We start from the raw sequence: 13,554 nt of genomic DNA, 5'->3' as shown, positions 1-13,554 counted from the left end.
CTTTTGACTGAAAGCGGGAGCCATACAGCCCTTCCTTGCACTTGAACACTTAGAGGCGATTGTAGAGTCATTCATTGGCCTAATTTCAACATTGTTGTGTCTCAGGGAATAGGGAGGCCCGAGGAGACGGGGAGAGATCAGGCAATGGGCAGTCACTGGAACAGCCAGAACACACACACCGTTTGTTGATTAAGCTCGCCATCTTATGTGGGCACAGTTCATGGCATTCCAGAACAACTGCAATAGTAACATCAAAGATCACTGGTTACAATAACAGATATAATAATGAAAAAGTTGGAAATATCATGAGAATTACCAAAATGTGACAGAGACACAAAGTGAGCAAATGTTGTTGGAAAAATGATGCTGATGCTTGACACAGGGTTGCCACAAACCTTCAGTTTGTTTAAAAGAAAAAAAAAATATATGTGAAGCAAAATAAAGCACAGTAAAATGAGGTATGCTTGTATGTGTGTAGTGCTATTTCATTGTACTTCAATTTGCATTTAATTGATAACTAATGATAGTGAGTGTCATTTTGTGGACCCAGTCATTTATGCACCTTTGGCAAAATGCCTATTCAAATAGTTTGCCATTTAAAAAAAAATGCATTGTCAGAGGGCCTCAGTCGGTTAAGCGTAAGTCTCTTAATTTCAGCTGAGGTCACAATCTCACAGTTCATGACATCGAGCCCCACGTTGGGCTCTGCACTGACAGCACAGAGGCTGCTTGCGATTCTCTCTCTCTCTCTGCCCCTCCCCTGCTTGTGTGCTCTCTCGAAATAAATAGACGTGTAAAAAATTGCATTGTCTCATTGAGTTTTGGGAATTCTTTATACATTCTGGATACATGTCCTTTTTATGATAAATAAGTTATACACATATTCCTTCCAGTCTGTGGGTTAACTTTTCATTTTCTACTGGTGTTTTACAAAGACCAAAAGTTTTTAATTTTGACAAAGTCTCACTTATCATGTTTTGTGCTTATGTTCTATCTAAAAATCTTTTATGTCTCAGGGTCACAAAGACACTCTGCTTTTTCTAGAAGTTTTATAATTTTACATTTTACACTTAGGTCTTGATCCATTTCAAGTTATATTTTACGTTGTTACTTAGCAGACTTGCCTTGTTCCTGATCTCAAGGGAAAACAACTCCCTTTTTCACCATTAAGTGTGATGTTTACTCATCAATGCCCTTTATTTATTTGAGGGCACTCCCTGTGAATCCTAGTTTGCAGATGCTTTTTGTCATGAATGGCCACTGAATTTTTTTCTGATGATTTTTCTAGATACATTGAAAGGATCATGTATTATCCTTCATTCTGTTAATATGGTGAATTCCATTGATTTCCAAATGTTCAGCCAACTTTTTATTCACGAGATAAACTCTACTTGGTTATGATCTCTTATCTTTTTAAAAAATATATTGCTGAATTTAACTTGCTAATAATTTTGTTGAGGACTTTTGCATCTAAACTTTTGATGGAGATTGGTCTGTAATGTTTTCTAATGTCTTTGATAGGTTGTGCAATTAGTTTGTACTAATATCATAAAATGAATTAAGCAGTGATTCCTCTTTGTGCAAAAATATGTTGATGTAAGATTTGTGTTATTTCATTCTTAAATGGTGGATAGACTTCATTAGCCATCTAGGCCTGGAATTTTCTTTGGGGGAAGGTTTTAAAAAATAAGTTTGATTTATTTGACAGGCTATTCAGATATTTTGCCTCCTCTTGTTTCAATTTTGATTCTTTATACTTTTCAAGAAATGTATCTATTTCATCTAAATTATCAAATATGTTGGCATAAAGTAATGCATAATATTCTCTAATCCTTTTTAGTGTCCATAGGATCTCTGATAATAACTCATTTTTCATTTTTTATATTGGTGATCTTTGTTTTTCTTTTTTTAAAAGAAAGATCTTTGTTTATTTATGTTGAGAAAGAGAGAGAAAACATGAGAGAAAGACTGATTCCCCCAGGCATCCCTGTTCTCTTTTTCTTGATCACTGTAATTAGGTTTTTAAATTTTGTTGTTTTTCTTTATTGTCTTTTTTTTTGTATTAATTTCTGTTATTATTCTCTTCTCCTTGGTTTGGGTGTACTGTGATGTTTTCTTTGTAGCAACATCTTAAAAGTTTATTTATTTATTTTGAGAGAGACCGCAGGAGTGGGGGCAGGGCAGAGAGAGAGGGAGAGACAGGATCCCAAGCAAGCTCTGTACTGTCAGTGCAGAGTCTGATGTGGGGCTAGAACTCATGAAAGTGAGATTCATGACCTGAGCTGAAACCAAGAGTCAGATGCTTTACCTACTGAGCCACCGAGGTGCCCCTCTTTCTAGCATATTTTAAGATGAACTTTCAGTCATAGAGTTTAGATCTTCTTTTCTAATATAAGCATTTAAAGGTATAAGTTTCCTGCTTTGCACCATGTTCCATCCTGTAACTGTAATAGGTTGTATATTCCTTGTTATGTCCTTCACAATATTTATTATTGCATCTTTGAATCTTTATTTAGAAGTGTGTTATTTAATTTTCAGATATTTGAGATTTTCCTAGATATCTTATTACTGGTTTTTAATTATGTTATGGCTAGAGAATTTACTCTTTTATGATTTGGGTTCTTTTAAATTTGTTGGGACTTTTTATTGGCCCAGCATATGATCTTCCTTTTGACAAATGCATCATGTACACCTGAAAAGAATGTGTATTCTGCATGTATTGGATGTAGTGTTACATAGGTATTAGTTAGGCTCCAAAGGTTGGTGGTAGTGTTTAGGTCACCTGTGTCTTACTGATATTTTGTCTAGTTCTAGCAGTTGTTGAGAGGCATTAAAATCTCTTATTCTGGTTGTGAAATTGCCCATTTCTTCATTTAACTCAGCCACTTTTTGCATCATGTATTTTAAAGTTTTGTTATTATGTGTGTACAAATTTATAATTCTCATAATTTTCTCTTTTATCATTATGAAGTGTTCTTCTTTATCTCTGGTAATACTCTTTTTCTTGGAATCTCTTTTATCTGGTATTAAAGTAGCCACTTCAGCTGCCTTATGCTTACTGTTTACATGGTATATGTACTGTCTTCCATCTGCTCACTTTCAACTTATCTGTGTCTTTGTAGTTAATGTGTCTTTCTTATAGACTTAATAGACAGCACGTACTAGGGTCTTTTTCACCCTTTCTATCTCTGCCTTTTGATTGGAGTATACAAACCAATTAACATTTCCCAAATTATGAAAATGATTAAATTTAAGCTACTATTTTATTGTTTTTCTGTTTATCCTTTGCCTTCTGCTTTTTATTTCTTTTCTACTGTTATTTATTATTATTATTATTATCATTATTAGAATGGTTTTTAACGTTCCATTTCAGTTTACCTATTTGCTCTCTGCTTATATGTCTTTCTATTACTTGTTACTGGTTGCTGTAGGGATTACAACATGCTTATACCTAATCATTCAGAGTTATCTTCATGCCATTTCACATAAAATATAGAAACCTTTCAATTATATAGTACTTTTTGTGGTAATTGACAAATATATCATGTTTGCATACATTGGAAACTCTACCAGATAATATTAAAACTTTTAAATCAGTTGTATATGTATATATAATATATACATATATAAATATATTTTAATATATATTTTAAGGAACTTAAGAGGAAAAAAGCAAACTTCTATTTCTATTCAACCATTCTTTCTGTTGCTCTTCATTCCTTGAAGATATAGATTTCCTTCTTAACATTTCCTTTTAGCCTAAAACCTTCCTTGAATATTCTTTTAGAACACATCTGATAAATTTTCTTGGTTTCTCTTCTAACAAGGTGTTTATTTTGCCTTTTTCTCCTGAAGGATATTTTGGGTGAAATTCTTTTCTTTCAGTACCTTAAGTGTAGATATTATTTCATTGAGTTCTTGTTTTTATGATTTATAATAATACAATAAATCTGGAATCAGTATTCCTCACATGTACTGTATTGGATTTTTCTAGATGCTTTCAAAATGTTTTTATGTATCTTTGGCTGTTAGTACTTTGGTTTTAGTGTCTAGGCATGATTTTTCTCTGAACTTATCCTATTTGAGATTTGTTGAAACTTTGGGAATTTGTAAACATTATGTCTTCACCGAATTTTAGCAGTTTTTGGTTATTATTTCTTCAAATACATTTTTTTTTTTGCCTCAATCTCTTTTTCATCTCCTTCTGGCATCCGGATTACACATACGTTATACAGGTCCCTGGGGCTCCATTTATCTCTTTTCAGTCTTTTTTTCTTTGTTGCTCAGATTTTATAATTTCTATTGACCTACTTCAAGTTCACTGGTTTTTTTCTCTGTCATCTCCATTCTGCTGCTGAGCCCACTTAGTGATTTGTTTCTGTTAGATATTGTATATTTCAGTTCCAAAATTTCCACTTGGTTCTTCTTTATAGTTTCCATTTCTCTAAGAATGCATATCTTCGTTCATTTCAGGTGTATTGTCCTTTACCTTATAAAACACAGTTGTAATAGTTGCCTTATTCTTTGCTTGATAGTCCTAGTTAACTTCTTGTTCATTCAGAGTTGCCATCTATCATTTTCCCCTTGAGAACTGGTCCTATTTTGTGTGTGTTTTTTGTATGTTGAATAATTTTAAGTTTTTTTAATCTTTATTTTTGAGAAGAGAGAGAGAGAGAGAGAGTGACTGGGGGAGGGGCAAAGAGAGAGAGACACAGAATCTGAGGCAGGCTCCAGGCTCTAAGCTGTCAGCACAGAGCCCGACGCAGGGCTTGAACTCACGAACTGCGAGATCATGACCTGAACCAAAGTCTGACACTTAACTGACTGAGCCACCCAGGCGCCCCTAATTGCATTCTGGATATTATGAATGCAATGTTGTATCAACTCTAGGTCCTGCTTACAATGGAACAGAAAATACAGGATTAACTTTAGAAACAAATGGGCTCCTGGGTGGCTCAGTCAAACATCTGACTCTTGATTTCAGCTCAGATCATGATCTCATGGTTCATGCGATCGACCCCCACATCGAACTCTGCACTAACAGCATGGAGCCTGCTTTGGATTCTCTCTCTCTCTCTCTCTCTCTCTCTCTGTCTCTGTCTCTCTCTCTCTCTGCCCCTCTCCTGCTCACATGCTCTCTCTCTCTCAAAATAAATAAATGTACAAAAACAAAAAAAGAAAAAACCTGAGGAGTTGCAGTGCGAATATGGCAAGCAGCCCATCCTTCCTGCTGATTACAACTAAAAACTCTGGCCCCAGGACAACTGTCTGAGCACTTTGAAAATGAGTAAAGCAAGCAGACTATATAGGGGAATCAACATTCTGGAGAATGTTTTTACTTTAGCAAGTAATCAACCACTTTATGTTTAGACTATAAGTTCTGTCTCATTGTGAGTTGTGGTTTAAATCTCAGTTCAGTTCTCTAAACCTCTTGCTACACTGGTTTGGGTCATCTCTGTCACATGTAGTTTGGGGGAGTCTGATACTTGTGTACAGAGTTCACATCTCAGCTCAGTTTTCTAATAAGCCTTTTCTATGTTGGTTTGGATGTGTTCTGTGCTACTGTTATTGAGGGGTTAGGCTGACACTTCTGTGTCCTAAACTCTGTTGTAAAATGTTACTATGTTAGCTGGAGTCCAAACTGCATGCGTATAGCTCAGGGTTTTTTCTTCAGCTAGTATTCCTTCCTACTCAGGATTAGAATATCTCCTCCAATCTTCCTGGATTACCTCCACACACTTCAGTTTTTAAGGACTTTTTTGTTTTTTCTTAATAAGGGCTCCTACACTGCAATTTAGTCACACATAACACCATGATGCTCTGTGATTGTTCCCACCCTCAGGGCAAAACAAAGAGGAAATAAAAGTTAAAACTCTGCCCCATGCCTGTTGATTTCCCGACACAACCTGCTTTATTTATTTTAAAAGTGCTCGGGGGGCGCCTGGGTGGCTCAGTCAGTTAAGCATCCAACTTCAGCTCGGCAGGGTTCAGGGGTTCGAGGCCCATGTCGCACTCTGTGCTGACAGCTCAGAGCCTGGAGCCTGCTTCGGATTTGGTGTCTCCCTCTCTCTCTCTGCCCCTGTCCCACTTGTAGGCTGTCTCTGTCTCTCAAAAATGAATAAACATTTTTAAATAATAATAAAAAATAAATAAAAGTGCTTGGATAGTTTGTCTTGGGTGCAGAGTTTTTAGTTGTAATCAGTAGGAAAGATGGGCTGTAGTCAGTCTTTCACGTGCCATATCGGCACTGCAACTCCTTAGGTTTGGTTCTCGTTTTAAAATTAGTCCTTGTGTTTTCTCCTCCATTATAATTTAGAAGCAAATAGGTAAAATTACTGAATGTTTGGGGGTTCAGTAGTATTCTAAGAAGGTGTTTATACTTTTGCAAAGGAGGAATAAATGGCACCTGGAGATCTTTGACTTCGTTCAGTTATTGATGGCATCCTCCCTATCTGCTGTGTGTAGAAGAGAGTAAAGTCATTTCAGGGTTTACCTTACAACCTAGTGGGCGTTAGACTTGCTTCAGTGAATATGATAATAAATATGATAATAAGCATATTATCTGCGAAAGAAACGAGTTTTTCCTCGAGGGCTAAGATAACTTTTTATTTAATTAACATATTAGAGCACCTTCAAGATCATGAATAGCACAGACACAGTGCAGTTTAATTTTGAATCGATCTTCAATATGTTTTTATATCGATGGAAATTCTGAATTAATGACACTTTATTGGCTAACTGGCTTTCTTGTAAGTTTTTAAGTCTGGTTTATGAAAAAGCACTTTTAATACATGATGATTTCTTTTTCAGTATGTTCCTCAGGATGGTTGATACAGACTTTTGTAAACTCTTTTTAATTAAATCACAGACACTACCAGAGCAAGAAGAAGCCAGGAGAGTGACGGTGTGGAATATATTTTCATTTCCAAGCATTTGTTTGAGACAGATGTACAAAATAACAAGTATGTGGAAGTTTTTTTTTGTGTGTGTGTAACCATTGTTTTTAAGCATGTGCCTATGTGTCCAATTTTAGGCAACTGAGCCATTTGAAATATATTTTCGGTTTTATAATATTTGAAACTGATAAGAAGGTGATAACACTCGTTACCAATCTTCACCTGTAATTTTTTAATAACCTAGAGCTGCTGTGTTTGTGGTGAGTTAAGTGTGTAGGAATTATTTTGAAAAATGAGGGAATGTTCCTAGTATGTTATTGTGACCTCAACTAATTGAATCTTAACATATGTGAATAGAATTTTATTTCAGAAAACTAACAGCTATGTCATAGATCCCTACGTCCACACTCTCCTCCACACACACTTCTCTCCCTCACTGACTCTTCAAAAAAAAAAAAAAAATTAAAATAATGTTAATCGCCTTGCTTGTACTAAATCCCCTGGCCAGCTTGGCTTCCTCCACCTCCCCAGGTCTTCCATTTGCTTAAGCATGGATAATGGAGGGTGTTGGGGAGCAATGTGTGTTTTAATGTAGGATTTGGGGATTTTATTGAAACATCAAAATGCTTTTTTCCACGTTTGGCACGGCGATTGTGTTTTTATAGCACATAATCAGCTGCCCTGGTTCCATTAGCCACCAACCAGTTCCCGCTGTAGTTCTAAAGCTGAGCTTGGTTATTCCGTAGCGCGTGGTGAAATTTCAGTAGTTTCTATTGTTTGGTTTATTCACTGTTTTATTGCATTGCATTAGTTCTGAAAAAGAGGTGATGGCAAACAGAGTACTGGTGGACTAAAGTACTTTTTTCTGTTTCAGTGTAATACAAGCAAGTGTTACTGATGTGAAAATGTAAAATAAAAGATTTTTTTAAATTGACATTCTGGAGTACTTGGCCCTATTTATTTTATTGAATACAGTAAAAGAAAATTACATGTTCAGCAAGAATATCGTTTATATATATGAATTATGTCTTTCCACTTATGTGTATAATTAATTCGCAAATGGCTCTGACACATGTCCGATTTCCTACAGGTTTATTGAATATGGGGAATATAAAAACAATTACTACGGCACAAGTATTGACTCAGTTCGTTCTGTCCTGGCGAAAAACAAAGTTTGTTTGTTGGACGTGCAGCCTCACGTAAGTGAACAACGAACTGTTTTTAATGTTTATCTTTGAGAGAGAGAGCATGAGAGAGGTGGGCGGGGCTGGTGCGGATTGAGAGGGAGAGAGACAGAATCTGAAGTAGGCTCCAGGCTCTGAGCTGTCAGCACAGAGCCTGATGCAGGGCTTGAACTCATGAACTGCGAGATCATGACCTGAGCTGAAGTCAGACGCTCAACCGACTGAGCCACCCAGGCACACCCCAAATATGCTGTATTCTTAAGTATCATGTATTATTATAAGTGTTTGTAATTTTTACCATGGACATTTTGGTTCTTGGCCCTCTTTCTTTGAGTTTGACTCTATACATATCCTAGAAGTGTAAGCCCCCCACGTAGAGCTGTGGGGCATCTCACAGGAATTATACTGAACGAGACCCTGCTCACAGCTGTCAGGGAGATCTTTGCCGGCATCCTGGGAACGCTTGTGAACACTTTGGACTGAGGGTGCCAGTGGATGAAGCCATTCAGTTCTTGTCGAACCACATATCCTCCAGCAGAGATCCAACCCGTAGCATCTTCCTTGTTACCCAGGGATCACAGATTCTCACTTCACTGATGGGTACACCTTAGGGTGCACAACCTCCAAGAGCCATAATGACCCAGAGAAGCCCTTGGCTTCTCTTCAGGAAGATGAGTCTGAAGTAAAAAGAGTCCCAAGAATCAGTAGGGTGATTGACTCCTTAACTTGGGCACCGGTGAGGAATAGGATGCTTCTGCTTATATAACCCCTCTCTGCCGGAGCCCTGGCTCTGGTTGTGTCCAAGTCCCTCAGTGTGGTTCCAGCAATATGTCCACAGAGCCTCACCAGCCGTACAGCCCATCTCTCCCCAACCCCACCCCACATAACCTGTCTGCCTAACTCCTCAGGGGAGTTTGTGATTTGTATTCACATTCTAGCGAGGCTCTGACTATGGCTCAAGAGTATCCCTTAACTCCCACCCCTTTACCAATCCCCCTTGACTGCAGATGAGTCCTCAGAAGCATAGTGTAAATAATATAAAATATTGACGGGGAAGTGTTGACAAGCTTCATGGAGAGCAGGAAGCTTGCCCTTTTAGGACACTCCGAAGGACAGAAGGACAAAAGGAGAACTCGTGTGAGATCAGGAGAAGGCTTACATGGGATGTTTGGAAGACTTTCATGTGCAGACAGCTTTTTAACTCAACGGCATCCTTTAAGTATTTGATTTAAAAACCAGTTTTATGATATTTTTAGCTGCTTCTGTTCAGTATTATGACATTTCAAAACATTTTAAAAGGCAAATTCTATGCTCCGACATCTTTTCAGGGGTATTCATTAATACTGATATTCATTAATTAATAATTTATTCAACATTCTATATTACTTATTAATATCATTAACATATTCATACATAATTTATTGATATTAATATTTATTGTCAACAACTAATTGAATAATATATTGAAAGAGCTACTGGCCTGAATTAGATAATTTTAAGGAATTTTCTCCTTTGAAAGAAACTTCAGTTTGACTGTAAAATTCACTCATGACATGAAGAAATGTAAGAAAACTGATTTTCTTCCTTGCAGACAGTGAAACACTTAAGGACCCTAGAATTTAAGCCCTACGTGATATTTATAAAGCCTCCATCAATAGAGCGTTTGAGGGAGACAAGGAAAAATGCAAAGATTATCTCAAGCAGAGATGACCAGGGTGCTGCAAAGCCCTTTACAGTAAGTACGATGATGCTTAGTAAGAAGACATAAGTGCTGCTCAAAATCGTACGTGCAGTAGCCACTGCCTTTGGAAGATTTAGTAGACAGTGTGATCCAAAAACCAATAAAAGATAGATTGTATCCAGGCACATATATTTTGAGTGATTGTACTGTAATGGCTTTTTTGTGCTTCTATGAATAGATCTTTATGTTATATTGAGCAAAACATCCCTGTAATGATAAGTTAGTGACTGACAATCCCGAATTTTGGGAAAGGTGGGAATTTTGACTCTGTCAGAGCAGTTTAGTTCCAAACAGATCAGAGAGAGAGTATTAGAAGCTATGACCTCTGAAGAACTTGTCGTTCAAGAGGGTCATTTTCATTTGTGGCTGAGATGAAAGAATGAACACAGAATAGCATTCAGTAAACCAGTTGTGGAAATGTTTGCATCCGTGTAAAGTGATGTAATTGCCTGGTTAACCTTTTTTTTTTTTTTTTTTTTTTTTAAACTTCCTTTTGTAGGAAGACGACTTTCAGGAAATGATTAAATCTGCACAGATAATGGAAAGTCAATATGGCCATCTTTTTGACAAAATTATAGTAAATGATGACCTCACTGTGGCATTCAATGAGCTAAAGACAACTTTTGACAAGTTAGAGACAGAAACCCACTGGGTTCCAGTGAGCTGGTTACATTCATAACTAAGGGAGGTCCCATGAGCATCTTTTCTGTAGAGTGCATGATGGAATCAGTTACCATTTTGGTGGTAGGGTTTTTTTTTTAATCTATATCACTGTTGTAGATGTGCAATCTTGGTTAAAACTGAATGCTGGTTTTGTTTGTATCTTTTTACAGCCTTATTTCAAACACAATATTTGAGTATAAGATCCAAAATCAAAATCCGCACAGTATCGTATTCTGAGCAGAGCTTTGAACCTTCTGATTGTCTTTAACATGCAGTTCTAGCTCCAAGATAAGGTTGGACGTTTTAGAAATAGCTAGAGAATATAGATATTGGAGTTCAGTGCTTCAGTTGGTCTCAGACGTGGGCCCTGCCATCAAGTTTGTGGGTTAGCAGTTATTAAGTTAGCAGCCTTGAACAGCTCCAAAGAAACAGGACATCTTTGCTCTTCTTTGGATGGGTCATTATAGATTTACCCAGGCTAACAGTAAGGCATCCCCTTATTATTTTAAAGTGCAACCTTTTTCTTACATATATACAATATATTCACAGTGGCCTTCATGCTATAGCTTGAGAAGGCCTTTTTATGACTACATATCAGTGACCCAAATGTTTAAGAAGGGAGGATGGACTTTTAGAAATGATTATATCCGTAACTAAAAGCCTTTCCTCATGGTATTAATCTTTATCAGGATGGTAATATCTTGGGGCAAGTAACGATCATATAGGACGTTTTTATTTGTCAATCCTCAAACAGGAGTTCTAGAGTCACCAAAGAGGTGATTCTAGCTGGCTTTGGATTTTCCCAATAAATTGTAAGAATGTGATACCTATTCTAAAAGTAGATGTTTTAACTGATACAGTTAAAAATGTGATCATTTTTCACCTGTGCAATTGATCATATATTTAAATTGCACTAAGACATATTTTAGAAAACTTTTGATGATGCCGAGGTAAGTTAACATTACATGAAAATAATTCTTAACACTGGCCAGATACCATCCTAATCTTGCCATTTTTCTAGACTTTTAAGACAGACTCTTGTATTGTAAATATTTAGATGGGCTCTCATTTTTCTTGGTTACTCCTGAACTTCAAACAATTCACGTAGCTCAAGACCGTAAAATGACCATAAGTTGTATAAGAGAACATGTCATGTCATTCTTGCCTGCAGTAAGACCCGGCCAATCAAAACTCACTGCATCTGTAACTTCCAAACAGAAAATATTTTGTTTGTTGATTTGTAAAGAGAGTTTAGATGTCATGTTCAAAGAAAAATAGAATGTAGTGAAATTTTATATATTTATGAAATATTTGAAAGGCATATTTTTCTAATTATCAAATGGAGCTATTCGTAAAGTAAATTGTATGTAAAGATGTCGTAACTTAAAATAGTTGTATTTAAGTCAGGGTCAACATTCCATGTAAATATTTGACCTTTGTTCATACACAGACTCACAAGCGTGTTCTATGTGCACGGCACATCTGACATAGCATTATCCACTCGATTTCCTTCAGACAGGTCAGATTTCACATTAGAAAAGAGACAAAAACTCTACTGCAATAGCCTTGATACACACACTAAAATAATCAGACTAAATGTTACTTGATCCAAATAGCGAGTTCTATGTTTATTAACTAAATAGCAAACAATTTAGTTTTTTAAGATAGTGGGGAAAAGGGTCCCCAGATCTGATGCTAAAGCCGTAAAGTTATATGGCTGCTCTAAGAAAATACAAGTCTTACGTAGAGTTTGGGTAGAATATATTCCTCTTTGAACACAGACTAAAATTTCCTATAAATCAAGACTTCCTGTACAAAGAGTAATGGGAAACATGTAATTATCCAGGCAGTGGTCTGAATAATTTAGGCAGTCCACATTCTTTACCGTGGAGGTAGAGGGTAAGTGTAATGTTGTGGAAACTGAGTGCTTTTTGCTGTCGGAAGCAATGGGGTGTTATTTAAAAATCTAACTGTCCAGACTGTTCTCCCTTTTCACACTAGAGCCGAGCAATGTTCTTTTAAAAATGATAAGGAATCTTTTATTAGATAGTCTATATGGTGTTGTAAGTGACATTTATATGGCCACGTGGATGCTTAGAGCTTAGGTTAAAACTGAGTTAGGCAGGGCCCCGGCCTTGTTGACAATTGTAGCAAAAGGCCCTGGACTCTGTGTCTGCACCCAGACCTCCAACGCCTACAGAGATGCGTCTGGGGTTCCTCATGCACTAGTTTTTGGAGCAGCCGGCTCCTAGCACAGAGTGTCAGCCACCAGTGGAGAAGAGGAATGTTCGTATTTTTAAGTCCATATGTTTAAAATCCAAGATCAAGAAGGAAATTCTGTACTCCCATGATTATCAAATCGGTTAAAAATAAAAAGGTGAAATTGAAATATTCCCCCTTGTTTTACTTCCTCATATAAATGTTCTTAATATATGTAAGGCTGACATTCCTGGTATTGTATAATGATTGAATGTATCTAAATTGTAATATAAAATCGACAAAACATGTAATCTTTGCAGATTTACAGAAACTGTTATTCAAAGCTTCTCGAAGATCTAGATTTTTATTATTTATTTTCGTCTTAACTAGTAAAGATTTATAAATGAATGTAATGGAAAACCTTTGATCTTAATAAAGTGTCTTCAAGTTACTTGTCTTCTTTCTGCACAGTTGTTTTTGCACTTGGGTATTTGGTACACTGTTTCCCATGGTAGAACAAATTCTCTTTTCTACTCTGATATCAAGGTTTTGTTTGAACTTGCCACGTCTGAAATTAAACTTCATATTTGTTTCAGTAAAATATTTATTGGCTTCAACAAGGCTGTTGAAGAGACGGAATTCACTAGTCTTGCTCCTACCCATACAGTGCAGCCATTTAAAGAGGTCGAGGGTGGGTGATCTGGGCCCATCTGTGATGGGAACATCCCTTCCCCCACCCCTCCCCATCAGGAATCCAAGCTTTATCCACATCCTGTTCCTGAACAGGTAGAGCAAAACTAAACCTTCTCATTTAGCTGTCCCTGAGGACAAACTGCCACCTGTTCATAGAGACAGGCTAATTAGTATTGTC

General features: G+C 36.8%; 1 protein-coding gene across 5 annotated transcripts in view; it reads left to right on the top strand.

Moving 5' to 3' along the window:
* MPP7 (membrane palmitoylated protein 7) overlaps nucleotides 1–13,134 on the top strand; it is a 294,359-nt gene extending 281,225 nt beyond the window's left edge. For all 5 annotated transcript variants that reach the window (XM_032593849.1, XM_030321167.2, XM_032593848.1 and 2 more), the window contains 4 exons: nucleotides 6,869–6,962; nucleotides 7,987–8,095; nucleotides 9,672–9,815; nucleotides 10,321–13,134. In XM_032593849.1, the coding sequence (XP_032449740.1) occupies nucleotides 6,869–6,962; nucleotides 7,987–8,095; nucleotides 9,672–9,815; nucleotides 10,321–10,500 (527 nt within the window). In that variant the 3' untranslated portion in view covers nucleotides 10,501–13,134. The remainder of the gene's footprint in view (nucleotides 1–6,868; nucleotides 6,963–7,986; nucleotides 8,096–9,671; nucleotides 9,816–10,320) is intronic.
* The last annotated feature ends 420 nt before the right edge of the window (nucleotides 13,135–13,554 follow it).

Source organism: Lynx canadensis, chromosome B4, assembly GCF_007474595.2.
Source record: "Lynx canadensis isolate LIC74 chromosome B4, mLynCan4.pri.v2, whole genome shotgun sequence".
Taxonomy (NCBI): Eukaryota; Metazoa; Chordata; class Mammalia; order Carnivora; family Felidae; genus Lynx; species Lynx canadensis.
Note: the sequence above shows the minus strand (reverse complement) of the source record. Positions and strands in the feature narration are given on the sequence as shown.